The sequence below is a fragment of the Lissotriton helveticus genome, chromosome 7, assembly GCF_964261635.1.
Source record: "Lissotriton helveticus chromosome 7, aLisHel1.1, whole genome shotgun sequence".
Taxonomy (NCBI): domain Eukaryota; kingdom Metazoa; phylum Chordata; class Amphibia; order Caudata; family Salamandridae; genus Lissotriton; species Lissotriton helveticus.
The window spans coordinates 46,705,453-46,732,586 of NC_136068.1; the positions used below are offsets into that span (position 1 = coordinate 46,705,453).

At 42.6% G+C, this 27,134-nt stretch overlaps 1 protein-coding gene across 1 annotated transcript in view; it reads left to right on the forward strand.

The window, feature by feature from the left end:
- Nucleotides 1-24,761, forward strand: part of LOC144767992 (guanylate-binding protein 3-like) — a 189,427-nt gene extending 164,666 nt beyond the window's left edge. The window contains exon 10 of the mRNA XM_078651382.1: nucleotides 23,469-24,761. Coding sequence (XP_078507508.1) covers nucleotides 23,469-23,815 — 347 coding nt within the window. The 3' untranslated portion in view covers nucleotides 23,816-24,761. The remainder of the gene's footprint in view (nucleotides 1-23,468) is intronic.
- Nucleotides 24,762-27,134: the final 2,373 nt, after the last annotated feature.

The following is a 27,134-nucleotide window of genomic DNA, read 5'->3' on the forward strand; positions in this document are numbered from 1 at the left end:
AAAGGCGCTCCTCACAGCAGGAGCAAACAGCTGGCAGGGAGGATTTCAGGACTGCCGGGCCACTCATGGAGTGGGTCTTAGGGGTTTTGACTTCCCTTGATGAGGCTTGCTTCCTGGCAGTTGGAGCCCAAACTGGACTCTTAATTGTCATTCTTGGTTGCAGGGCTCCGGTACCCCAGGGATTGGTGCTGCATGTCCCCAGTCAGTCCTGATGCCTCTACACTCTGTAGGGAGACAGGTCTGACATTCCAAAGCACAAGTACGTCTTTCTGGTGAGTTGCTGTGCCATTGGGTCCAGGAAGAGGCAAGTTGGTGGACCAGACTTCTCCAGTTCACTGCCTGCAGGCTGCAGGGAGTAGCTCCTCAAGTTCAAGGGATTTCTTTGGTGATTTGCGAAGTCTGTTGCTCCTCTGTGGTTCTTAGAGGCTGCACAGCAGCAGCACAAGGCCATTGACCATGATGGCCGAGACTTGGTGTATGCAGGGTTTTGTACCAAAACACCACAGCAGGTTGTCAGTTCTCTGGTCATTGGTTCTTCATCTTTTTCAGCTTTAGGTCTATCGAATCTGAAGTTCTGGGACCACCTAAATACTACATTTGAGGTGTTAAAGGGAGAGGCAGGTTGTAGCCAATAGGCTACATACCCTTATGGTGTCTACCCCCTCCATGTGACCTCTTTCAGTGAGAAAGGGGCACAACCCTGACCCTAGTAGGCTAAATTTTCCCAACACAAGATGGAGGAATTCAAAAAGTGGGGTCCACATCAACTGCTCCATCTGAGTAGTGGTATTGGCTGAATGTTGTCCCACCTCTTAATCAATCCTACTAATCTTCCCGGCCTGTTCTCCTGCCAAAAACAGAGTCAGAACAGAGAAGCTGCCATCTTTCACTAACTGGAGAGACCTTGGTCATATTGCAAAGGCGGCATGTCCTTTGAAGCTCCCCGCCCTGGACAGCAATTCTGGTTAGAGGAGGTATGAAACACCTCTGCCCAGAGCAAGCATTGTTCCCGGCCACTGAGAGCAAAGGCTGTCACCCCAGGATGCCAGAAACATGTCTAGGGGTGGCCGGCTGGCTGAAACCAGTCGGTAACCACATTAGTAGATTGTAGGTTTTCAGGGGACACCTCTAAAGTCCCCTCCGTGTTCATTTATTATTAAATCCAACACTGTCATCGGTGTGGGTTTATTAAGACGAGTTGTTTAGTACCAAACATCTGTTGGCACAGTGAAGCCATCATAGAGTTGGGAGAAACCGTACTAATAAATGTCCCGCCTATGTACTCTTTATGGCTTCCCTGCGTACTTGCAGTATCCAAGAATGAACTTGGATATTGCAGGGTCATATCTACTTATGCAAATGTGTTCACAGGTCTGCTGTAGGGGTGACTTACCTATAGTTAATGCATTGTTTGTGAGCATGGCAGGCAGAGATGTATGCCATGTTAACTCTTCGGTTTTGTCTGCACCGAGACACCAGCCTGCAATGGCAGTTTGCACTTCTTGGTGAGGGTCCCTAGGGTGGCACAATTCGCACTGCAGCCCTAGTGGACCCTCTTCATTTCCCATTCCCTTGGTACCAGGAGTACTAATTGTGGAACAGTGGTACAGTTTAGGGTAAGAACACTGGATCTGTCGAACCTGGTTAGCAGGGAACCAGTACACTTTCAGGCAAAGTTGCAGCAGATACCAGGCAAAACGTGGGGGGGAATACTGCAACAAACACAGTTTCCCACACCCACTAATCCATGCAGACGCCTAGTCACTCGCTCATACAACCATTCGGACACCCACTCACTCATCCATACTGTCACTCACACACCAATTCACCCATCCATACAACCACTCAGAGACCCACTCACAGACGGATACATACAGTCACACAGCCACTCTTATAATACATGTTTGAAGTAGTGTTATTCATTAGTAGTACACCTAGTATACTAATTTAACGTTTGCAGTAGCTTAGTATATATGTTTAACAATCATAAAGTCTTAGACACACTCACTGGATTATGTCATCGGTAATGTCATTTGAAATGTCATCACTAACCATTTCATGAGTGACATAATATGTGAGGTCATAGGCTGTGCATTGTGGGGGCATAAGTTTTAGTTAGCTCAGGTAACTATAATGGCTGCATTCCAGTGGTTTTGTACGAGTGCAATCTGAGCCTAGCTATAACATCCCTGTAACCTTTGGTTTTTTCCCAATGAATATATATATATATATATGTGTGTGTGTGGTTCTGTTTCCTCCTTTTGGGGCTTGGCCGTTGGGAACCGGAGGGAGTCTGTGTCACTATAAATATGAGGTCACCTGTCGCAACACGGCCCCCCCTTTTGCGAGGTAATTTTCAGCGCTGTAGATCGAACCTATTGTTTTACCAACACACTCTGGTGTATGCTGGGAGAAGTAGTTGTTTATTAGACTGCATCTACCAAGACTACTGCAGGGTCAGCTGTTCTCCCTCCAATGGGAGTACCCAAGCAAGTTCAAAAGGAGGGAGGAGGTGACAGCCAGTAAACGAACAGCATCTGAGGAAGGCGAAGGTGCCGAAATGCATTATACTGTATTTACCTGTGAATAAAGACTCCTGAAGTGAACCCCGCTGTGTCCCTGGATTACTTCGCAGCAAGTGGTCGTGTGTGGCACATTTTCCACATCTGCCAGGAACGCGGTACAGGGACCCGTTCAACAAGTGTCCCGGGACTTTTGCTGGCAAGAAGAAAGTGAATCAAGGGATTGATTGTTCCCCGGACCGCCTCCGAAATGGACCAGGCAACAGGCCGCTGTCAATGACAGACCGTGACTGCATGGGGAAGCGGGTTGAGCTCCTCCCGCTTTACGACCCGGTTCTGTTTCCTCCTTTTGGGGCTTTGACGTTGGGGACCGGAGGGAGTCTGTGTCACTATAAATATGGGGTCACCTGCCGCAACACGGCCCCCCCTTTTGCGAGGTAATTGTCAGCGCTGTAGATCGACCCTGTTGTTTTACCAACACACTCTGGTGTATGCTGGGAGAAGTAGTTGGAATACAATGGGAAGGAGGAGCACTCAACTACTAATCATACTAATCTGTAAATACAATTTAACTAAAGGGTGCAACACTACTGATTGTGTTGGCTACACAATCTGTGAATACGAACCAAAAATGTAGACAGAGGCCTACATGCAGTGTGCACTGTTCCTGGAGAATCAAAATTCTCAGTAAATAAACTATACTTTTTCAATCTGAATGAGTAACACACAAAAACAATTTATATGCTTTCAAATTCTTTTTTTAGTGATAACAAACCTCACTGATTAAGTTTCACAATTCAGTTGCGTTCAATAACACAATCATTGATTTTGTAATTGACAAATCTATACAAGTATCACTATACATTAAACCTCATAACATGATGCTGAAGCGATCGGCATTGATCCTATGTATAATTCATAACATACTGTACATCACATTTTATATAATTTATGTACAACAAATCTGATTTTGGAGAAGCGCTCCCCAATGCATTTCGGGAACCGACGTTCCCTTCTTCAGGGGAAGTAAACCTAAAAAACAAATAAATCAAGTAACCATCTATACTATATGCGTGGTTTTACCTGGTAGATAAACACAAGGGTTATAATTCTCTATGACCTACTCAATAAGCTGCCATGTTAAAATCCCTAAGGGGAATCAGTCTTGTTAATAACATATCACCGACGTACGTGATACTATTATCGTGTATTACAATTTAACATTAATGTACATTGTTCCACATGTCATATAGTCATCACCTAGGGTACTGAAATCAAAATTCTAACATTGTTACAATGAAAATTATGACGCTATTGTGTATTCAATCGGTGATAATAAAATGATCTAACCGTTAATTTTCACGGTATATTTCCCTATGGTTCTACTCCATGCTCAATGTGCCACATGACATCCTTAAAAGTTATCATATTTCTCGTTGGTACTCTTACATTCACTTTGGAACTGTAACAAATGAGCATAGAAATTCCATACTTGCACTGACCTGCACCGATATAATGTGTCTATGACAGTGGATGTTCCGCACAATGAAATGTACTGGACGATTTTGCAGCAATTAAACCTGTTATATATTAATAAATTTAACTAAACCAGACCCTATGTCATAGATTATTTCAAAGTAATTGGCGTACTATCAAAGTGATTTGCGGGTAACTATCTCAACATACCTATTAACGTGAAAACGACCCAAGATGCATCTTTCAATGTCTGGGTAGAAGTTCCAAGTCTCTGTTTATTTCCACAATAAACATATATGTCAAAATGAAATATATTATATTTAGTGCCTTTTGGTGAATGAACTGTGAAAGGCATTCTGATTATTACTGCGCGTACCTTCAGGGATTCGTATCTCCAACTTAAACGTTTCTTGGTGTCAAATTGATCGATTATCACGCTGATAATATCTAAAATGAATGTAAAGGACTAATAAATAATAATACTGCTCTTTCTGGTCATTGATTCCAGTCCTGACGTTAATTATACCAGAACCTTTCAGATAATTAATGTGTCAGGCTTACCTCCTTCCCTTCTGTTTTTGTGTTGTAGGTGTCTTCCGTGGTTCTCCCAAAGGAGCCGCCGAAGGATACCATACAACTATAAAGGAGTTCCTACCTTCATTACCATCACATGATGTGCCGGGATTTGTGGGACTTGTAGTTTAAAGAAACTAGCTATCATAATGAGCATACAAGGTTTTCTGATTACCCTGTAGCTTTTAACTTAGGGTACACATATTCCTCAATTACTAGGAAAAAGCCTGCACCTGCCACGCTTACGCCGTAATGGATTTTAGTCAATGAATCCCTTGACTGTATAACTAAAAACATGTGCTAAATACTGTGGCTATACGCGTAACCATATGTGAACTGTGATTGGTGTCTCAACCTCCATAGTCTAATCCTCTCCTATGTCTTCATTTTCAGTGGATATCCAATAAAAAATTACTGGGTAGTACATTACAGTTTTAGAATGTCATGTGAACAGTGGCTTCCTTGCAATATCCCTAGTAGTGAATCATAAATGAAATAGTGAACTAATTAAATATAAATACGTAACAGCGGATAGATGTTTACACGAAGTTCCAGTTCAACTCACGGTGAGTAACCCACAGAATTAGTAACTCTTGACATATGTTGTATAACACAATTATCCTATATAAACATGGAGTAAATAATGATATACGTTTAACCGTACTACCACTAGCGCTCTTCATGCTACTATACATAACAGGTTTACATCCATATAATGCTATACTGTAATACATTTGTCACTCCAGTTAAGTGTGGAACTGTTGTCATATTACTTGTGTTAATATTCACGATGACCACATTTAAATACATACATTGATCTACATTGTACAGTTGCTGAGTCATAAGGTATTTAACAATCATTGGTAATTGTAATCAGAAAATAACAGCTGCCTATTGTTGTATGTTCATGATCTGTCAAAGTCATGGTACATATCATTTCTGAATCATAAAAAGCAACTGAAATCTACACTGTCATTAAGACCTCGTGGTATCAATGTACACAAATAATCAATCCAGAATACCTCCCTTTGTAGTAGTTTGGCACTATTGTCCTGTCCCTCTTTTTTAACAACCACCTCTACTATTTGTGCTCTCAGTTGAGCAATATTGTGTTTCTCATCTAACCAATGACTTGCAATGGATGTTGTTCTGTTCTTACATCTAAAATTGCTTTTATGTTCTGTCAGTCTAGTTTTAAGTTTACGCTCAGTTTTCCCTATGTATAACTTTCCACACGGACACTTTAGGCAATAGACTATGTTGGTTGTGTTGCAATCCGATGAATGTTTTAATGCTATTCTTTTGCCTGAAGTGGGGTGTACAAGAGGATTGCCCGTTATTATGTTATTACAGTGCACACAATTGTGGCATCTCATGGTTCCCTTGTATACTTGCGGTTCAAGGGGTTTGCTAGGAGTTCTTACTATATCCATCAGATTCCTCCCTCTAGTGTAAGCAAAAATCGGTTTATCCATGAATATACCCTTGAAGTCATTTTCGTTTTGTAATTGCTCCCATCTATTCAAAATGATTCTTTTGATTTTGTTGGATGCTGTAGTGTATTTGGATACAAATGGGATCCCTTTTTTTGTTGTCGAGAAGTGGGGGTTAATAATGATTGCCTGTCCCGGATTTCCGGTCTGTCAATGCTTTGGTCAAGAATTTCCGTAGGGTACCCTCTCTCGTACAATTTAGTGCGATGTGTCTGCAAATGTCTCGCAAATATCTCTTCAGTCGCACAGATCCTTTTGATCCTTAGGAAATGAGAATACGGAAGATTGGTAATGAGACTTTTCGGATGAAAACTGGTGAATAATAATGTGCTATTGCGATCAGTCGGTTTAGTATAAATGTCTGTGACTAATCTCTTCAGTTGGTGATCTTTTTTGATTTTCACATCCAGGTATGTGACTTCACTCGTACTGATAGAATATGTAAATTGGATTCTGGGGTTCTTCTCATTTAACTGTGTTATCAGTTTTTGTAGATCCGTCTGTTCTTTGGCCCAGATCAAAAATATATCGTCTATGAAGCGACAGTATTGGACCAGACCTGTGTTCCACATATCATTAGTTAGTATATAGTCATGCTCAAATGTGGACATAAAAATATTCGCATTACCTGGTGCCCCTGAAAATCCCATACTTGTTCCAGTCATTTGTCCGTTGAAATCGTCCTTCCATTTGAAATAATTGTTATTCAAACAGAAGTGCAGTAATTTCAGGATAAATATGCTTTTTTCTTGTGGAAGTTCAAGTTGAAGTAATGCCCATTCCGTGGCTTCCAGTCCCTGTTCATGGTTTATCAATGTGTACAACGCCGTCACGTCTATGGTGCACAGCACCCAATTTTGACTGTATAGATCTTGAATGGTCTCGATCTTGTTGAGAAAGTGCGTTGTGTCCTTGATATAGGTGCACCATGTTTGAACAATCTTTTGCAGGTAGTAGTCAAGATACTTTCCAAGTGGATCAAATATAGAACCACACCCTGCCACTATGGGGCGGAATGGTGGATCTGATGGATGCTTGTGGATTTTTGGAGTCATGTAAAGCTTGGGTCTCTTGGGATTGTGGGTAATAAGATAGTTTTGTTGATCATCTGTGATGATTCCATAATTTTTTGCTTCCAATAGGTATCCTTGCAATATTTCTTGTAGAGTAGTAGTGGGATCCATATCGAGCATTATGTACGTGTTGGTATCATTGACATGTTCATCTACTTTGTGTGTGTAGTATTCAGTATCCATAATTACTAGGGCACCGCCCTTGTCTGCTGGTTTTAAGGTTAGGTTTTTGTTCTGTATTATGGTTTGGATCGTTCTTTGATCATGTTTAGTGAAGTTTGTTTTTTTGGTTGATTTATACTGAATCTTCATTAAATCGCGTTTCACTGTTTCCCCAAAGAAATCAATTATTTTGTGTGAAATAGGTGCCTGATATTTGTTTTTAGGTCTAAAAATACTGTCTGTGGTGTCTCTTGATTCATCTTCCTGTTGTTCCAGCACATTAGAAAAGTAATGATGGAGTCTAAGGTTACGTGTAAACTTATACAATGCCACATTTGTTTCTAGCATAGTGGTATCATTGGTTGGCACGAAGCTCATCCCTTTATTTAAGGTCATACGTTGTTGCTTGGTTAACAGCGTTGAGGAGATGTTGATAATCAGGCTACATTCTTTCCACTGCGAAGTGTTCTTTCCTTGTCCTCTCCTAGTGGGCCGCTTGCCTGCTCTGATGCCGACTTTTGTTTCTGTGTTGGGGGTGGTTGCCCTGATGTTGGGACCCGTAACAAAAAAGAAGGCCCTGTTGTGGAGGTAGTCACTCCTGGTGTTTCACTAATGTGTGTTGCAGCCGCTGATAGAGTCACTGTTGTAGGCGTAGTTTTAGTGACTGGAGGTCGTGTCGCTGAAATGTCCTGATCGGTGGTAATACTTTCTTCGCTCGATGTATTGGTTTTATGTGTAGTAAAACCTTTCTTAGCATAAATCTCAGCCCAGGTGTATACCTCGTTTAACTTATAATCAATCGTATCACGCCGATACTTTCTGATTTTGCCTTCTTGGAGTTCTTTGTTATAGCAATCCAATTTTGCATTTAAATCTTCTAGAGTTTTTGCCCATGTTCGGGCTTCAATACAAATTTCAATATCTTTTTTAAGATTGAATATCTCTTCATCTAGCTCCTTGATGGTACGGGACAGCTCCTCTATAATTAACAAAATAAGGTCCAACGAACACTTGTTAAGTATGGAGAACCATTTATCTATAAATTGCGGGTTTAAATGAAACCTAAACAACATAGGTCGTAACGCGATTCTCATTCCACGTTGAATACGTTTGGCACGATGGTATTGTACCAGCGTGGACACAGGCAATCGTTGCTTTAGTTACCTGCGGGTCAGATATTCAAGTTGTTTTAACCTTTGCATGGTGGACCCTCCATGAATATCTACTAGTTTGATCTCATTTATAAGCGCATATATATCAGTCGCTTCTTCATTGGAATAAGTCATTGTTGTGGCTCTGTTTTCTGTGATATGCGTTATACTATGAAATGATGCCATATTTTAAGCTTATAATTTCTAATGATATTGTCGTGGTGCTACCTTCAAGGGCCAAAGTGATAATTCGAATACAAGGGGAAGGAGGAGCACTCAACTACTAATCATACTAATCTGCAAATCCAATTTAACTAAAGGGTGCAACACTACTGATTGTGTTGGCTACACAATCTGTGAATACTAACCAAAACTGTAGACAGAGGCCTACATGCAGTGTGTACTGTTCCTGGAGAATCAAAATTCTCAGTAAATAAACTATACTTTTTCAATCTGAATGAGTAACACACAAAAACAATTTATATGCTTTCAAATTCTTTTTTTAGTGATAACAAACCTCACTGATTAAGTTTCACAATTCAGTTGTGTTCATTAACATTATCATTGATTTTGTAATTGACAAATCTATACAAGTATCACTATACATTAAACCTCATAACATGATGCTGAAGCGATCAGCATTGATCCTATGTATAATTCATAACATACTGTACATCACATTTTATATAATTTATGTACAACAAATCTTGAGGCACAAGGATCTCAATGCGATGTCTCTGATCTTAAATCGAAACACTTCAAGCATTTATAAGTCGCGATGGTTCTTATCTCCTGAATTAAACTGTGCACTATTTCTTATTTCCAATATACAATAAATACCCTAGTGTCTAAGGCATAAGTCTCAAGGACTTTTATAAGCAGCCAACTCTTGTAAGAGAACCGCAACTGCACCAAATTTCATCTGGGCACAATCTCATGATTCAATGGTTGCTTATAGCAGTAAATGGCACAACAAAATCTTCGGAGACAGGGAGGTCGCAATTGTGAGTGTCAAGTCCCTGAAGTACAGGGAAACCTGAAATTGACACCAGTCGTAACCAATAAATCCCTTAGGAGACAGTACACTCCTAATGTGTAGTCTTGTGGTCCCTGAAGTATGGGGAAACCTGTAATTTAAAATGATGAAGAAATCTAAATATCCCCACAATGTTCTAATCCTCTCTAACAAGAGGTATTCAAAAGGCACCAGAATGCAGGCAAGATCAGTCAGCCGCCCGAATTAGATTCATTTAAACAAAACACAAGAAATCAAAGTAGGGACTTAGCAGTTGCGAGCAAAAGCATGAGCGCCATCTTGAAACGGTGAAGTTAAGCGTTTCATAAATTTGTCGCCATCATAGCCAGATGCAAATAGTATATATATGTCTATCCGAGCATACAAATATTTAGTTGTCAGTGCAGTTCTCTGTCTCATAATCTTAAAGATTTGTAAGTTACACTAATGCTTTAATACCTGATATGAATCAGGCAATATGTAAGTATTTCAAATAATAAAGTTGTCTCTCTGTCATAGGACGACTCTATATGGTGTCCACAACTATTCCCGGATACAGTAGTCAACATTTTCCCCCAACCTATAGTGGTTAACTTACCGTCTTCTATCAAAGACACAAGGCACATATTGAACATACTTGGGGATATTACATGGGACCCTGGTATGGTTTTGGTTACACTTGATGTAGTCTCATTATACACAAACATACACAATGAATTGGGTATGACGGCAATGTATCATTTTCTATCAAAAAGACAGCCGGCCTATGGGATCACACACAGATGTTACTTGTCAAGACTGAACTTATTCTGCATTTTTTCCTTTTCAAAGATGATTGGTTTAAACAAACACAAGGTGTAGCTATGGGCTCCAGGTTTGTGCCTGCTTATGCCAATCTTTTCATTGGTTGGCTGGAGGAGGTGATGATCTGGGGCCCAGCTGGCAGCCGTTGGAATGAACATATCCTATACTTGGGGCTATTCATTGATGACTGATTTATGATATGGACAGGCACTGAGCAAACATTACAGGACTTCATTAAATATATGAATGACAACTATTTCAACATTAGGTTTACAACCCATTCAGGTGTGACTAGTGTTGTATTTCTTGATGTGGAATTATACATCAAAGACAATCAAATACAGAGTAAGATGTATCACAAACCCACGTACTGCAATTCCATCCTGCAAGCGAAAAGTGCCCACCCCGACATCAGGTTAAGGAAATTCATTTTGGGGAGTTGGTCTGAGCAAGACGCAATTGCAGTGAAGAACCATACTTCTTAACATGCATAAATGACATGGAAAAATGATTCATTCAGAGAGGGTACTCAAAACATGATGGACAAAGAGCTAAGGAGAGGGCCCTTAAGACTAAACGCATTTCTACTTTGAAACCTACCATAGCTGACAGTCCCCCACACAAATTAGAATGGTCACAGACTTTACACACATGTGCACCACCCTGGGCAAGAGTCTTAACAAACACTGGCATATTTTGAAGGTGGACAGAACACTGCAGGTCTTCGTAACAGATAGACCACAGATTACTTACCGGAGAAGCAGAAGACTTAGCTCGATATTGAGGCCTAGCTATCCATCCAAGGCACATTGTGAACCATGGCTGACAGAATTTTCTAAGGGATTCTTTAAATGTGGTCACTGCAGATGGGCGCAGAATAAAACCAAACAGTTTAGCGGCAACAAAGACAAAATGTATACCATTCTTACAGATATCAATTGTGGTACCAAATATGGTGTATATATTTTCTCTTGTAAATGTGGTAAAATGTACGTTGGGAGCACAATAAGGTCATTGAAAGACTGGGTAAGCGAGCATATGCGGGCGATAAAACAGAATGACGCGAGATATCCTATTGCTGAACATGTACACAATTGCACTGCCCAGGGACCCAATAAAACATTTGCGCTTTATGGCATTCAACACGTGAAGCTAGACCCACAAGGTGGAAATAGGGAGTTGAGATTACGCAGACATGAGGCGAAGTGGATCATGCACCTTAGGGCTGTAGAGGATGGTCTTAATTTTGATCACGAGCTGCAATATTTTTTGGGTGATTAAATTGTCATAATCTATGAACTTGTTTTGAACACTCAGTGGTCGTAATCCCTTCCTTGGTCATTTTATGCCCTACTCAGAATACTTATTTTGATTTGTATTGTTATTTAACGTATTCTTCAATATTCTTATTAGGGAACAATAGTTAAATAATTTTGTGCACCCTGGAACTGATTTATCAATTGCTGGAAGAACACTAGATAAGTTATCGGTTATAAATGTATTGACTGCCCCGCTCGTATCATAATAGTATTTAATTTTTATTTCGTTATATATATATATATATATTTTCCCAATCCTGACTTAGGCTTCAAAAGAACAGGCACCGACTCCGTGGGTCAAATCAAAGGTTTTATTCACCAATACATACGATATATATATCGTTTTCCGTTTTGGTCCGACTATGGGTTTCCGGGTGCTCTTCGGCGGTGCAGACGAAGCACAGCAGGACCCAGCCGCGTATTTAAATGAATCCGTTTTCCCAAGGGGAAGTTTTTCTTCATGTACTCTTGGGTATTTTCAAATTACAAACCAACACATAAGTTGCAAAATTCGTGCGGTTTATTTCTCAATTTTAACAGCAAGCCAGCAACACCTTACGCGTTTCGGTCTCTACGGAGACCTTGCTCACAGGAAAACCAATTCGGCATTTTTTTACACAGTTTAAATAAAGTGCATACTCATTACTGACACATCACTTCCTGTTACTTCACGGGAATTGTGGGACCTGTATTTTAAACACATAAGAACCGTATTAGAAATGTATACCCGATTCTGAGTATATACACATGAAATTATCCAAGAAATACACAAGGAATAAAATGTGAAATATTACCTTACACACCGAGGATTACTTGGTAACAGCCCCTGATGACGGGGGTGGAGTCCCCCAGAAACGCGTCAGGCAAATTACTCATTGCACGTGGGGAAGCGCGCTGAGACGATGTAGCCCGGAGAGGAGAGCCCTGCAGTGTGCCTCTCATGCCACAGGCAATTTGTATAAACATTTTCTCGCGGCTGCCTGGCCGCGGAGAGGGCACCATCGCTTGCCGCTGTGAAACGAGGAGCGGCAGGATGAAGCTTCACAACCAAATTACTTGGAAGTAAAGAAGCGCAGGACTCGTCATGGTATATCAGCGCGCCAAAGCACGAAAAGCAAGCCTACTCAAGGTTTTCAATTGACATTTTATTGATCCAAGACAAACGAGGTGTTTTCCTCACTATGGACTACAAATCCCATAATTCTACCTGGCCACATGCGTGCCTAGGGATTTGTTTGCAATAAAAACGCCCATAAATTAAGTGAAGCACACCGAGGATTACTTGGTAACAGCCCCTGATGACGGGGGTGGAGTCCCCCAGAAACGCGTCGGGCAAATTACTCATTGCACGTGGGGAAGCGCGCTGAGACGATGTAGCCCGGAGAGGAGAGCCCTGCAGTGTGCCTCTCATGCCACAGGCAATTTGTATAAACATATATATATATCTTTGACTGTCAGGCCATGTTTTCTGATCATTGTATACATATGTAACACCATTAGTAAATGTAACAAATCCTCCCTAGTTGTGTTAATAGCTGTATTTTATGAATTTCAAACCCAGTAAGAATTGTTTTTTCTTTTATTCATCACTTGTTTAGTTTAGTGTTGGTAAATAACTGTCACGGGCACTAGTGGCGTTAACAATTTAAGACATGCTTTCTTTATGGCTTTAGATTCTATCTGTTTTTTCATTTTCCGATTAACAGTCTTAGTCTCACTTTGGCGATTTCTTGTAAGATAGTTATTGTATATAGATGTATATAGATGAAATTTTTGTATATATTTTACTATGAAGTTAGAGGGCCATCGTAGTGTAATTAACGGCTTTTTGCATTTATGCAGGGAGTCCAACATAGCCGGTTCATGAATTTATGTGCGGTTGTAATTAATTGTAATATACATGAAATTTTGACAATAATGCGCTATGTCATGAACTGATATGTACTGTGGGAATTCCCAGTTGACCCTCTACTGCATTAACTTATTATCCAACATTCTTACAATTGTAGTCACATAAAAAGTACTGTATTTAAACAGATATCACTAAGAGCATGCTTAGAAACTGCCATTGTGTTTGCCCGTTTTTGCGTCTTTAAATGATTAATTTCACAGCTGTGTTATATTTTATCATGAATTAAGGCGTAACCAATCAGTATTGTCGTTGTTACCGCACTAGCACTTTAAATTTCAGCAACTCTTTCGGTGCACCATGTGACCAAGCCCTCTGTGTAGGGCGAAACGTTATCCTGCCGTGGTGTGCTGCTAAATAAAAAACTCACTAGCACTCTGGGTCTTCCGTGTTCTTGCTAGTTGGTCAGCCGAGGATTGATGGCGTGGCGTGGCAGCAGGAGTACACATGTGGAAATATATATATATATATATATATATATATATATATATATATATTTTGCGCTCAAACTTTTCGTATCCTCAAAGAAAAGATGCAGCACTCAAGGAGGGGTTATGAAATTACGGTGTCATTTATTAGGGGAAACTGCACAGACGCGTTTCGGCGTGCTGCCTTCGTCAGGGTGTCAATTATGACTCAAAATCACCATGTTGATAAAGTTTTTTACAATCAATGACATCAACATAGGACTAACCCCTCAAGCTATAACATGTTCGCCATATTGGAATGTCTGTATCAAGCATAGTTCCACATACGAAAGAACCTTTTAGGTCCATTAATGGACTTCGTATTCATGTTAGGAGGGTATTTTTCTTTCAAAATGTCACAATTTTTTTTTTTTGTTTTGACAAAGAATAAAGCCGTGGATCGGCTATTGTCCTATGTACAAGATGTCCCTTCATGATTATGTAACATTCACAACATACTGGAAATAATAGCACAGTTCATCAAAAATCGGCAATGATCGGATCAAAATATTCGAGCATATACACTATACATTATCAGTGTATTCCTTAGGTTAATTCAATTAATAAATGTAATGTACTCGACTAAAAAATGAGATTCAGTTCAAATCACAGTAACATAGGTTATGAAATAGCAATCTATGTGCCCTGCAACAACATCTCGGATGGTTGTTAAGTGCAGAGCGTTCCTCAGAAAAAGCAAAAGGCCAAAACAAACGTTGCCTGGGGCAGAAGGGGTCTGGGGGCAGCATTTCGGATTGCGGCAGCGTTGCCCGGGGCAGAAGGGGGCTGGGGGCAAGATTTCAGGCTTGGGTGCACTCCCGCCCCGGCCCCGCCCGCCCTGACATTGCCCAGACTGCCTCCCGCCTCCCTCCCGCCTCCATCCCGCCTCCTCCTCCCGCCTCCCACCTTTGCCTTACCTGAGCCGCCGCTCTTCCCCGCACTCCGGACTTCACAGCCACTCCTCGCTGCTCGTCACCGCTCCTCCCCGCCTGTTGTCATCACGCACGTTGCGGACATCGCTAGGTCGCGGCCAGCGCTACGTCGCAGCCGGCGCTACTTTTAGGGGACTATTTTGTTTTTAAAGTTTAATTTTTTAATTTTCGTTTTTTTTTTTTATGCAGCCTGTGTCCATCTACACACCCTGAGGATTACAACAATGTATTGGGTGTGTGGAGTGGTGCTATGGTTCCCGAGTTTACCTTGCCAAAAGGTTTCTGTTCTCTCTTTATAATAGTAGTATAGATATATACTTATATATAGTATATTAAAGCATCACTACTGTATCCATGAATAATTGTGGACACTGTATAGAGTCGTCATGTGACAGAGAGACAACTTTATTATTTGAAATACTTAAATATCGCCTGATTCATATCCGGTATTAAAGCATTAGTGTAACTCACAAATCTTTAAGATTATGAGGCATAGAACTGCACTGACAACTAAATATTTGTATGCTCAGATAGACATAGCATGAAGAGCCCGGGATCTATGAGGGCTTCCCCCATCAGCTCTAACCATCAATGTGATGAGCTTGTGCAGTATTTTGTTAACAAAGTGGATCAGATCTAACGGGGTTTACCAACGGCAGCCCCCCCTTTGGAGGGAGGGGCGCCGGAAGCTTCTGACCCCCTCTGTATTTCAGGCGTTGTGTTCAAAAATTAGATCTGGTTCCCCGGCGGATCCTAGATCACCTGCCCTCTTTCGCCAGTTACATTCCTTGATCTCTCCCGTGAGTCTCGACGTGGCCCATTTGTCTTTGAGCTCAGCCTCGGTTCGTCGGGCATGGAAGCAGACTAAAAAGGTTCCATTGCTAAAAAAGCACTTGTTGGACCCAGGTGATCCTGGGAATTATCGACCTATCTCCTAGCCCCCCTTCCTGGCCAAGTTGGTGGAATCTCATGTGAACTTTACTCTGGCTAAGTTCCTTGAGCAGAATGCCATTCTTTCTCCATCTCAGTATGGTTTTCGACCTCGGCACAGTACCGAGTCTGCTCTACTGGTTGTGTTAGAAGCTATCCGGGGCAGTCTGGATGTAGGGGACTCAGCGGCACTGGTCCTTTTGGAATTAAGTGCCGCTTTCGATACTGTTTCCCATGAAATACTTCTGAAACGCCTTAGGGAAGTGGGGGTGAGAGATGTGGCTTTGGCTTGGTTTCGGTCCTTTCTTGAGGACAGGTTCTTCCAGGTCTCTGTTCCTCCTTGCAACTCTCTGGAGTTTGCTCTGCATCGGGGGGTCCCGCAGGGCTCTGTTTTAAGCCCTTTCTTGTTCAACCTGTATGTCAGACCCTTAGCAGAGGTGGCTAAGAGCAGGGGGTTGTCCCTGGTGTCTTACGCTGACAACACCGAATTGGTAATTGCTTTCTAGAAGAAATGCAATACCAATGTGGGCAAGTTTAAGGACGACCTCTTGGCTGTCTCTGACTGAATGGCGGCTAACTGTTTACAGTTAAACGCCAGTAAGTCGGAGATTCTGCTGTTTGGCAAGGACCGTGAGTTATGGTCTGAGCAGTGCTGGCCGGATTGCCTCAAGCCCGCCCCTTGCCCTAAAGAGGCTGTGAAAAATCTGGGTGTGTGGTTCGATATCGATTTGACGTTCGATAAACATACGAAAGTTCTCACTGCGACTTGCTTTGGGCTATTGCGTGGCCCAAGACCATTGCTCGGGTTCTTTCCCCCGAGAGTGTGAAAGACTATTGTCCAGGTGTCCATCTTGTCCAGATTGGACTACGCCAACTCTCTTTACTTGGGCGCAAACAAGACGATCATTAAGCGCTTGTAGAGGGTCCAGAACGCTGCAGTCCAGCTTTTGGTTGCACTGCCCAGATCTCACTCGGTGGCGCATGTGCTCCCCAAGCTTCATTGGCTGCCAGTTGACCGGCGCATTGAGTTTAAGGCACTCTGTTACTCGCATAAGATCTTGACACAGCAGGCCCCATCAGGGTTACTCCACCTGATGGAGTACTATGTGCCGGGACGCTTGCTGCGATCTGCTGACCTTGCGCTGGTTCGTGTCCCACGTGTCTGGAGAGCGAGGGCCGGAGGTCGTTCCTTCCGTTACCTGGCGGCGAAACTTTGGAATTCGCTTCCTCTCTCCATGAGAGCTATACCGAACCACCTGGCTTTTCGAAAAGCCTTAAAGACTTGGCTCTTTCCTCTGCCAGTAGTCTAATTGTTTGCTGTTCCTCTATCGGCACTGGGTTCTTGGGTTTCTGGTTGCGCTGGGACGCCTCGTCGCTGAGGCAGCTATGCGCATTATAAATCCGAAATAATAATAATAATAGCTATACTATTTGCATCTAGCTAGGATGGCGCCTAGCTTAAACGCTTAATTTCACTGTTTCAAGATGGCGCTCATGCTTTTGCTCGCAACCGCTAAGTCCATACTTCGATTTCTTGTGTTTAGTTTAAATGAAACCAACGCAGGTGGCCGACTGCTCTTGCCTGTATTCGGGTGCCGCTGCCATTATCTTCAGGTATGTTGGATTTGAATACCTCTTGTTGGGAGGCTCAGAACTTTGCGTGTAGGTTTTGATTTCTTATTCATTTTAAATTACAGGTTTACCCATACTTCAGGGACCTGACCCACACATTAGGAGTGTACTGTCTCCTAAGGGATTTATTGGTTAGGGCCGGTGTCAATTTCAGCTTTTCCCGTACTTCAGGGACTAGACACTCGCAACTGGGAGTTCGGTTTCTCCCATGATTTTGTTGTGCCATATACTTCGGTAAGCAACGATTGAATCTTGATGAGATTCTGCCGAGTTGAAATTTGGGGCGGTAATTTGATGATCGATTGTGATTCCCTTACAGAGTTGGCTGCTTATAAAAAGTCCTTGAGACTTGCCTGTTACGCACTGGGATATTTATTGTATATTGAAAATAAGAAATAGTGCATGAAGTTTAATTTAGGAGGTAAGACCCATCTCGACTTATAATTCATGAAGTGTTGCAATTTAGGATCAAAGACATTGCATTGAGATACTTGTGCCTCATGACCATTATGCTGTATATACATATATCTTTATTTTTTTGGCCATTACAGATCTTGACCTGGAATACTTCTCTAAGGTACAGCATGGCTCCTGGTTTTCCTTTTTTCCTCGGGAGCATGTGATTAACGTGGGGTTTTAATTATAACAAGCACGAATACTGATATATGGTTTTCCTCATATACACTATAGGGGCATCAGGAAAACATATTCTGCAATCCAATTAGATTATGAAGGAAATGTCACCATCAATATAAATATGAATATATTCTGACTAAGCAAGCATAAACACAGAATGTGTATCTACTTTAAAGAATGTTACTTATTTTTATAGTACACTATTAGGCACAATTATTTTTTATTATTTAGATCTTTTGCACAGGGTTTGTTTTCAGGCTGGTATTCATTGTTAGAGAATCATGTATAATTTTTGAATTACAAATTCAGCATCTGTACTACTTCCAGCCCTGAGGAAGTCATAGGGTTGTTACCTAAAAAATGACGAAACACATTAGCTAAAGAGAGTGGAAGATATCAAAACATTAAAGAAGAAACAAAGCCCTTATTACTGTTTTCATGTACTTTGTTTTGGACCAGGGATATGTGTGCTTCAAAAACTGTAAACTGTTTTGTTCAATCTGTGATTGATGCATGGGGATTTAGGGTGTGTATTCCCCTTTTGAACACACCACAAGATATATATAATTTCTGTTATATTCTTAAGAATATCAACTGTTGTGAATGCTATTTTAGCGCCTGTTATCCCTTACACTCAATTCAGTGAATCCATATAATCAAGTGATCAACTGGAAAAAAATATATAGATAGCAAATTATTTAATATCGCTTTGTCGCTTTTTGAGAACTTAGAAAAGATGTCCTAATTTTAGTTGTTTAGACGACTAACCATAATTTCTATGGGAATAAGACTATCTCATGGAGTAGGGTGCAGAGACAACAAGTTGACAATGCTGGGCAGGAAGGAGGGGCAGTGGCAGCACAAAGGACCATGGAGGGCAGGGGAAAGGGTGGCAGGGGCAACAAACCACCCATGCAGGATGAACAAGAGAGGCTGTGGTAATATAAAAGACCATTTAGGGGCAGAAGGACGAGGCAGTGGCAGCACTAACATACATGCCAACAGACCCGATTCAGGTAGGAGACTCCAGGTGTTTTTAAGCCCAAAAGGGTTTTATTTTATCTATCACCTGCATAAAATCTCCTCTTTTTTAATGTAAGTCAATGGGAAAAATCAGTTCTCCAGGTTTATTTCTCATAATCTCCCTCTTACCAAGTTTACAATGTTGGAAAGTATGGAACATTTGATCACAGAGGGTAGGAGGAATGGAATGGGGACATAGACTTGGATAAAGAGAGCAAGAGGGCATGGACAGGGGCACCAAACTGACCTTAAAGGGCAGGCATCAGGGGTTGTAGCTGCACAATACACCACACAGTGCAAGCGGGATGGCAGTGCAACACAACAGACCATGGAAAGAAATAGAGGGGACAGGGCCATGCACATGTGCAACATAAGGCAGAGGGGAAGAGGCAATGTTGTGTGTCAATTTAGATACCATATATAGATTTCCCTATGTATGCCCTTATTTAGGTCCAATTCACATTTCCCTTATTTAGGCATAGAAATCCAGCCCTCATTTAGGCATTGCTCATGCTAACCAAATACAGGCATGGTCAACTACATTCGATCCTCTTCGTCACAACGAGTTCTTGGAAAATCAGACTCTTAAGCCTTTAGGACTTCCCCTTGCCTGGATATTGAATTCTCCAAGAACTCATTTATTATGCATGAACATCTATTCCTTAGGGGTTCAGTCATGACATTCTTATGCCTGACTTGTACGTCAATACAGGCATTCCTAAACACCTTCAAGGTATAAATATACCTACACTTGCTATGGCAAGGCACGGTACGGTTCGGCTACCTACTTGCACAACGCGGCTCGACACAGCAAGTCCCGAAGTAAGTCAACTCCCCAACTGATGCACTGACCAGACGCTTTCATCCCCCTCGCCGAGAATCTAGCTCCAGTGTTTCTGACTCCCCTTGTGGGGTGTTAGAGATCGAGTCCCTGGAAAGAGATACCAACCTCTCTCCTTCTAAGGTATGGAGCTGATTAACCTAGAAAAACTTTTGGCAATTCTTGGCACAACTAAACTAAACTAGATTATAGCTAAACCAGCACCTACTTCTTCCCTCGTACTAGACTTAGGTTAGGTACACTGGGGTAGGATTATTTTGGAAGCACCAGTTGAGTATTTTAGCCTGTTTTATTTATGTATGTATTTTTATATATGTCATAGCTACAGACCATGCTATTACAGTATTATTTTATATTACTGTTAACGCTGTACGCATTATACTTCGCATTTTGTCTTACGATTGTAGCAGTTCATATCTCTTGCATGAGAAAGAAGACTGTTCAATAAACCCTTTTATTGAAATGCCTGTCTCTCTATTTCTGTGCAAACTCTCTAAAAACAGAGCATGCACGATTGACTGTAATCTATTGTTTCTACGACTCTGAAGATATTGTTCTAACTGTAAGGGAAACAAAGTTGTCATTTTTATGCGGTTGTCAGAAACTAATGCCTTGTTCTTTTGAGAAAGTTTCTAGTGACCTTTGAGTTAGCTGGCGCACACACAAGTAATTAAGTTTAATGTACTTTGATAGAGACATACTGACCTCAGTCCTATGTCAAATCTATAGTGTATATTATTCCAATGCGCAGAGCCTATCATGGATATAGGAACTACACTACAGCAAAAGCAGCAAGCTGACCATACTGGACAGACAGGAAGGACAGTTGCAGCATAACAGACCATGAAGGGCATGAGGGAGGGGTCAGAGGCATGACAACATTCCATACAAGGTAGGAGGGAGGGAATAGGGGTCTGCATATGGAAAACAGAGGGCAGGAGGCAAAAGGGCAGGGTAGGAATAGAAAGCTGGCCATGAACGGCAGGCTAGACAGGCACTGGACAAGAGGTAGGGGCATGTACATGCACAAAGGGCTGTGGAGGGCAGAAAGGTTGGGTAAGGGCTGGATACAAGCAAAAGGGGGCAGTGAAAGGGGCTTCACAACAGACCACGAAGGGCAGGCGGAAGAAGCAGTTGCAGCACTACAGAGCATGAAAGGCAGAAGGGAGTGGCAGCAAAATGGACCATGGAGGACAGGAGGAATAGGGACATGGATTAGAGTGGTAGTCGCAGGGACATGTGGCAGCCATCTGACCATGCTAGGTAGGTAGGAAAGTTAGTAGCAGCTCAAAAGAACACTCAATAGTAGATAAGAGGGGCAGTGCCAAGTCCATTAAACATGGTGGACAAAAAGGAGGGAGAAGGACCATGCACATAGACATCAGAGGACAAGGGAAAGGAGAGTAAGGGCAGCAGGCTAAGCACATAGGCTAAGCAGGGGGGCAATGATGGGGCATAGAATTGGGCACTGGAGGGCAGGAGGTGTGGACAGGGACATTGAGCTAAATAGAGGACAGTGGCAGCACATTGGACTATACCGGGCAAGAATGAGGGAGATGCTGCTTGGAATTGGACAACTGAGGGTAGGGAGGTTGTGGATGGGACAGCAAGCTGTTCTAAGCAGGCAGGAAGGGCAACGGCCACACAGAGCTGTAATGAGGGAGCAGGGGCAATGACTTGGACAATGTTTGGCAAGGAGGAAGGGGCAGGGGCAGTGAGCCTGGGTAGGGGCAGCACAATCCGAGACCAGGCCCTGCATCCATCCCCCCACTGTGCCTTGCGATGGGCATCTTACTTGACCTTAAAAAAAGACCCTGGAAATTAACTGAAACAAACAAAGGTCACAGGGATGTTGTAGTTAGGAAAGACAAATTTTAAAAAACTGAAAAATTCACTGAATGAATTAAAGTTTACATGGATATTTTAGTTAGGATCTGATTTCACTCATAAAAAAACAGTGAATTTCATCAGATAGAGTTACCTGAGCTAACTATAACTTATGCCCCTGCAATGTGTTGCTTATGACCTCACATATTACATCACTCATGACTTGCTCAGTGACATCACTCATGACAAAAGTGATGACATCTCAAATATTATCACTCATGACATCATTCACAGAACCACTCACACATTCACTCACATATCTGCGCAACCACTCATATACCAACTCACACACGCATACAACCACTGACCCACCCACCCACGCACTGATCCATAGTCACTCACAGCACCACTCACTCACCCATAAAGCACCTCACACAGCCACTCACTTCCGATACACCTACTCACACAGCCACTACCTCACCCATACTATGACGCACACAGCCACTTACTCACCTACGCAACTATTCAAACACCCACTTATTTACCCATGCAACCACTCACACACCCAGTTACTCACCCATACATCCTCTGAACAGAGCACTCACTTACCCATATAACCACTCAAACAACCATCCACATAACCATGCAAACACTCACACATGCACTCACTCACCCTTACAGCTACTCACATGGATACTCACTCTCCAGTACAGCCACTCACACAACCAATCAGTTAGCCAAACACCCACTCAAACAGCTGCTCACTCACCCATACAGCCACTTGCACATACATTCACTCACCCATACAGCTAATCCACCGCCACTTAGTCACTGATGTGGCCACACACATATCTAGTCACAAACTCATTGAGCCACTCACACAGCCAATCACTCACCCATACAGCCACTCATATACCCACTCACTCACCAATACAGACAGTTACACATCCACTCACTCCCTTATGAGTGGAGTGGAGTGGAGTGGTGTGGCTCACTGGTTAGAGGCGGCAGAGCCGTAAGCAGAGAACGGCCCGGGACCAGGGTTCAATTTCCGACGCGGCAGGGTCGTGGACCAGGGTCAAAACGGACTCGATAATTCTCGCTTCGGTGCCTACTCTAACCAGGGAACACACTCGGCAACTCTGGGCATTAAGCTTGCCTCATCTCTACAACGGCCCCCCACAGACGCCGGGGATGCCTGGTTTCACCTTGGAGATACCCAGAAAGGGACCATCTCACAGGGAAAACCAGGGCGGGTTCCCCAGCGGTCTTCAGCGCCAGGATACTCCTTCGAGTCACAGTGCGCTTTACAAGTACACCCACATTTACATTTACATTTTATAGCCACTAACACATCCACTTGCTCACCAATACAGCCAGTCACACAGCCACTCCCACATTCATATAGTTAGTTACACTCTCACTCATTCTCCCATACAACTGTTCACACACCCATGTATTCATCCATACAGCCACTCAAACACCCACGTACACACTAATATTGTCACTCAGACCTCCACTCCCACACAAATACACAGTCACAATGCCACTCACATAATATAATATAGAAATTGTATCACGCATTGGGATCCTTCTCAGTCTAAAAGCCTTTCAAAGTGTCTGGGACATCCAGAATATTTGAAAAACTTGCCACTAACTTTCCACTTTCTTGTTCCTGAGCAGAGGAGGAGGCGAGGGCAGCTCTGAGCGAGCAGGAGAAGAAGGCAGCAGAGGAGAAGGCATCACAAGCAGCGCAACTGCTGAAGGACCAGGAGCGCAGCCACCAGGAGAACCTTCTGAGGCTCGAGGCCAAGATGAGAGAGGAAGCTCAAAAAGAGATGGCGGAGCTACAGAAGGCCCTGGAGAGCAAGATGGAGAACCAGGAGAAACTGCTAAGGCAAGGGTATGAAGACAAGGCCCTCAGGCTGGAATGGGAGGTTAAAAGGTTGAAGGAAAAGATCAAGAAGGGCCGCCGGCCAGGCATTTTTAGGGCAGCTGGTGCTTTCCTCTCAGACGCACTTGGCATCTGATCATCCACACGCCCTGGTCTAGCATTGCGTGCTACAAGCGCATTAAAAAATTGATGCAGACTGAAGTGTTCATTTTTGCTTCGCCATCTCAACCTGTACAGCAGGCCCAACATAGTTCCCAAAATGTCAGTAACTTTAATACCCAGAATATACCTAAAATGTAATATTCTAGTCCTCCAGTGACCACATGCGTTCCCTGTGGAGCTGCAATAATCCCGATGACACTATATGGCCACTGCTCTTTTAGTGAGGGCTGACTGCAGTCCTGAGACAATGAACATATTCAAGGGATCCTTCCAGTTGATTGTATCTTTAATAGTTATGTCTCGATGATTGAGCTTCACTGTCCAAAAGCTTCCATGTTTCTGTTTTGAAAGGTTAGGGAACATGATTCTGGGAGGAATAAATACATTTATTCATCTATTGGAATTGTTCTTGGCAGCTCACTGCTCTTCCAAAATCCTCATAAAATATGAGTGTGAGCTAGCAGCTTTCAACCACATACATAAAGTGTGAGTATCTATTCTACCTCAACTCTGAACACAAAGGTGTTGTGAGGAGAGATGGGTGACTGAAAGGCAGTAGGTTTGGTTATGTAAGATTACCCTTCTGAAGCTAAGGAAACAAGTAATGTGGATTTATGCAGTTCCTACTTTTTCTCGTGGATTGTCAATACCTTTCCTATGTTTGCCTTTGGGGATTACATGCGATTCTGTAAAGTGTATTGAACCCTTGATACCAAAGAAGCTCTGCAGTACACATATGCAGCGCTCACTGTGACACTCGTGAATTGTCGAAAACCTGTCATATGTCATGCTTTTGTTGCTTTTGTTGATTAAATGCTATTCTCTACTGTAAAGCGCTCTGTTACCTCTGGGTCTTGACAGCGCTATAGAAAACTTCATAAATAAATAAATAAAAAAAATAAAAAATTCTTCCTTTAAAAGATCAGAGAATTATTGATTGTTCTCAAAATAAGACTGGCCAGCCACGCAACTCCTTAATCTTAATTCATGGTATAGCTGATGCTTGACAATCCATGGCCCGGGGATTATGCTGTAAACAAAGATTTATGCTTGAAAGAGTATAACATCTGTTGAAATGAAAATCACCTGCATTCAAATGAATATGACAAAGACTGAAATAATTATGATATATGTTAAAATTAATAAGACCCTATAAAACATGGGAGAAGCATTAAAATAGCAAGCATTGGCAAAGCCAATAGGTCTTGCCTGTGCAGGAGGAATTGGCTTTGTCAATGTTATACAGCAGACTGACTAAAAGTTATTAAAAAAACTCTATGAAATGGCCAACGGCCAACGAAGGCCCCATCAGAGCGCTTTTTTTCCACCAGGAGCGAGGGGGCAAACAACACAACACAGGAGGAGCACAGGGGGATGGAGCAAGCAACAACACGGGAGGACAAGGCAGGCACAACAACAGGGTAAGCAACAATACACAGCGAGACGAGGGAGGAAGCCAGCCCGCACAATCATGCACTCTTATTCAGTGCTGTAAAATACAAACGCAACTAAAAGAAAAAAAGTAAAAATAAGTCTTAAGCACAACAAACACACAAAGAGAAAGTGAAACTGGCACGTGCGGCCCAAAAAGAAAAAAGTAAGTGAGATTGACTACTAAGCCAACCAATGGTAAGCACTGGGAGGGGTCTAAGGCCCCTTTAAGTAAACAAAATACCTTTCAAGCAACAGTGTATGTGCTGTCTCAGGCAAGACCTAATTACATTCAGTATGGCTCACAGAATTTTAGCCACATTAACATTACCGAGCATAGAGAATTGACTGCCTGCAAGAAAGTGGTAGAGTGGTGAATATGAAAAGTTTGGCTGCCAGAAGGAGGAATGTGGGCTTATGAAAGAGGTGTGAGCCAGAAAGGAGCGGGGCGCACATACGGAAAAGGCGTGAGCAAGATGCAAGTGTGAGACACCAGAAAATGTGAGCCAAAAGGGAGCTGGAATGGAGACCAAACACTACAGATGTCAACCGAGGGGTGTGGCCAGAGGCACAAAAAGCCTTCAATCATGAGGGTCCACTGGCGATGTGAGACAACTGTAGGGCACACAAATGTGTTGCAGACAGAGGGAGGCACAGAAGCTGATAGAGATGAACCTGTCAGCAGGAGGGAGTAGAGGCAGGGAAAACACAATAGGATGTCGGGTTGAAGGGGCTTGGTGTTTGCGCAAGAAATGATGCCGGTATGCAAGGCACAGTGATTGGAGGCACAAGATGGTGCTACATTAGAAACTGCGAGTAGAGGCTGCAGTATATTCTGACAGCTGAAGTACTGGGTTTTTCAGAACCGGTACCGAACCGGTAACCCAGCGGTGCCAGGGACAACACCCAAAGACTTCGGGTATCTTCCTGATTCAGACACAGAAACTCAGAGTCTTCTAGGTGAAGTCAAAGGTCGAATTTATTGGCTGCAACCAAGTAACAGGCGTCTTAGAAGTACAACACGTGTATATTCTCAGGAGACTGCTCAATCTTACTGAAACAGGCTTCTCTTTTTATATAGAATATTAAGCTTTAGGCAAACATTCTTGGCATTACTGTTGACCATTCACATATTTCCGCTAAAAAGGAAAAGCAGAGTCATGATGACAGGCCTGTATTTCATTTTGTCCAGCCCACAACAAATTACCCGGCAAGGCCCCACATTTTCATCTGATATCGGTGTACCCCTAATAAAAACGGGCACCTCCTCCTCGTAAAGCAAGTCGTAGAGAAAGAAACAGGGACAGGTGTGAGCAAGATTAGGCAGGGTGTGTGTGCGATGAAAAGGTTTTATGGTAGGCAGTGCCTTGATGCTATCTCGCTGGGCCACTGGGAAAGGAACTGGCTGGGCAGGTTCGGCCTGGAGCAATGGTTTCAGCTTGCCCAGGTCAGAGAGAAGTCAATTAAGGTGTACGTGTCCTTTGGAATCGAATTTGGGCTTTAATCATCTGCCTATGTGAGGGCAACTCACAAAATGGCTGCCGTGCACAAAATGGAAGCCAAGGGTTCAGAACGAGAATGACGATTTCGAGGTGGAATCGTTACTGGAATATGACGAAAATGCTTGTACATGGTGTACTAGCCATTCTCGGTCTTTTGATATCAAATTCGTCATGCTACGATGATGTTTATAGCACGGGTCCAGAATTTTCAGTACCACAGCCCCTCCTTTTGCCCTTACATAGGCAATTAACCCATCCTCATGCTAATCTGAGTCCAGGTCTATATTCCTAAAGTCATTGAGATGTTGCTGTAGCATCATCCTATTACTTAGTTTGTCTCTTGATACAGGTTTCCTTACA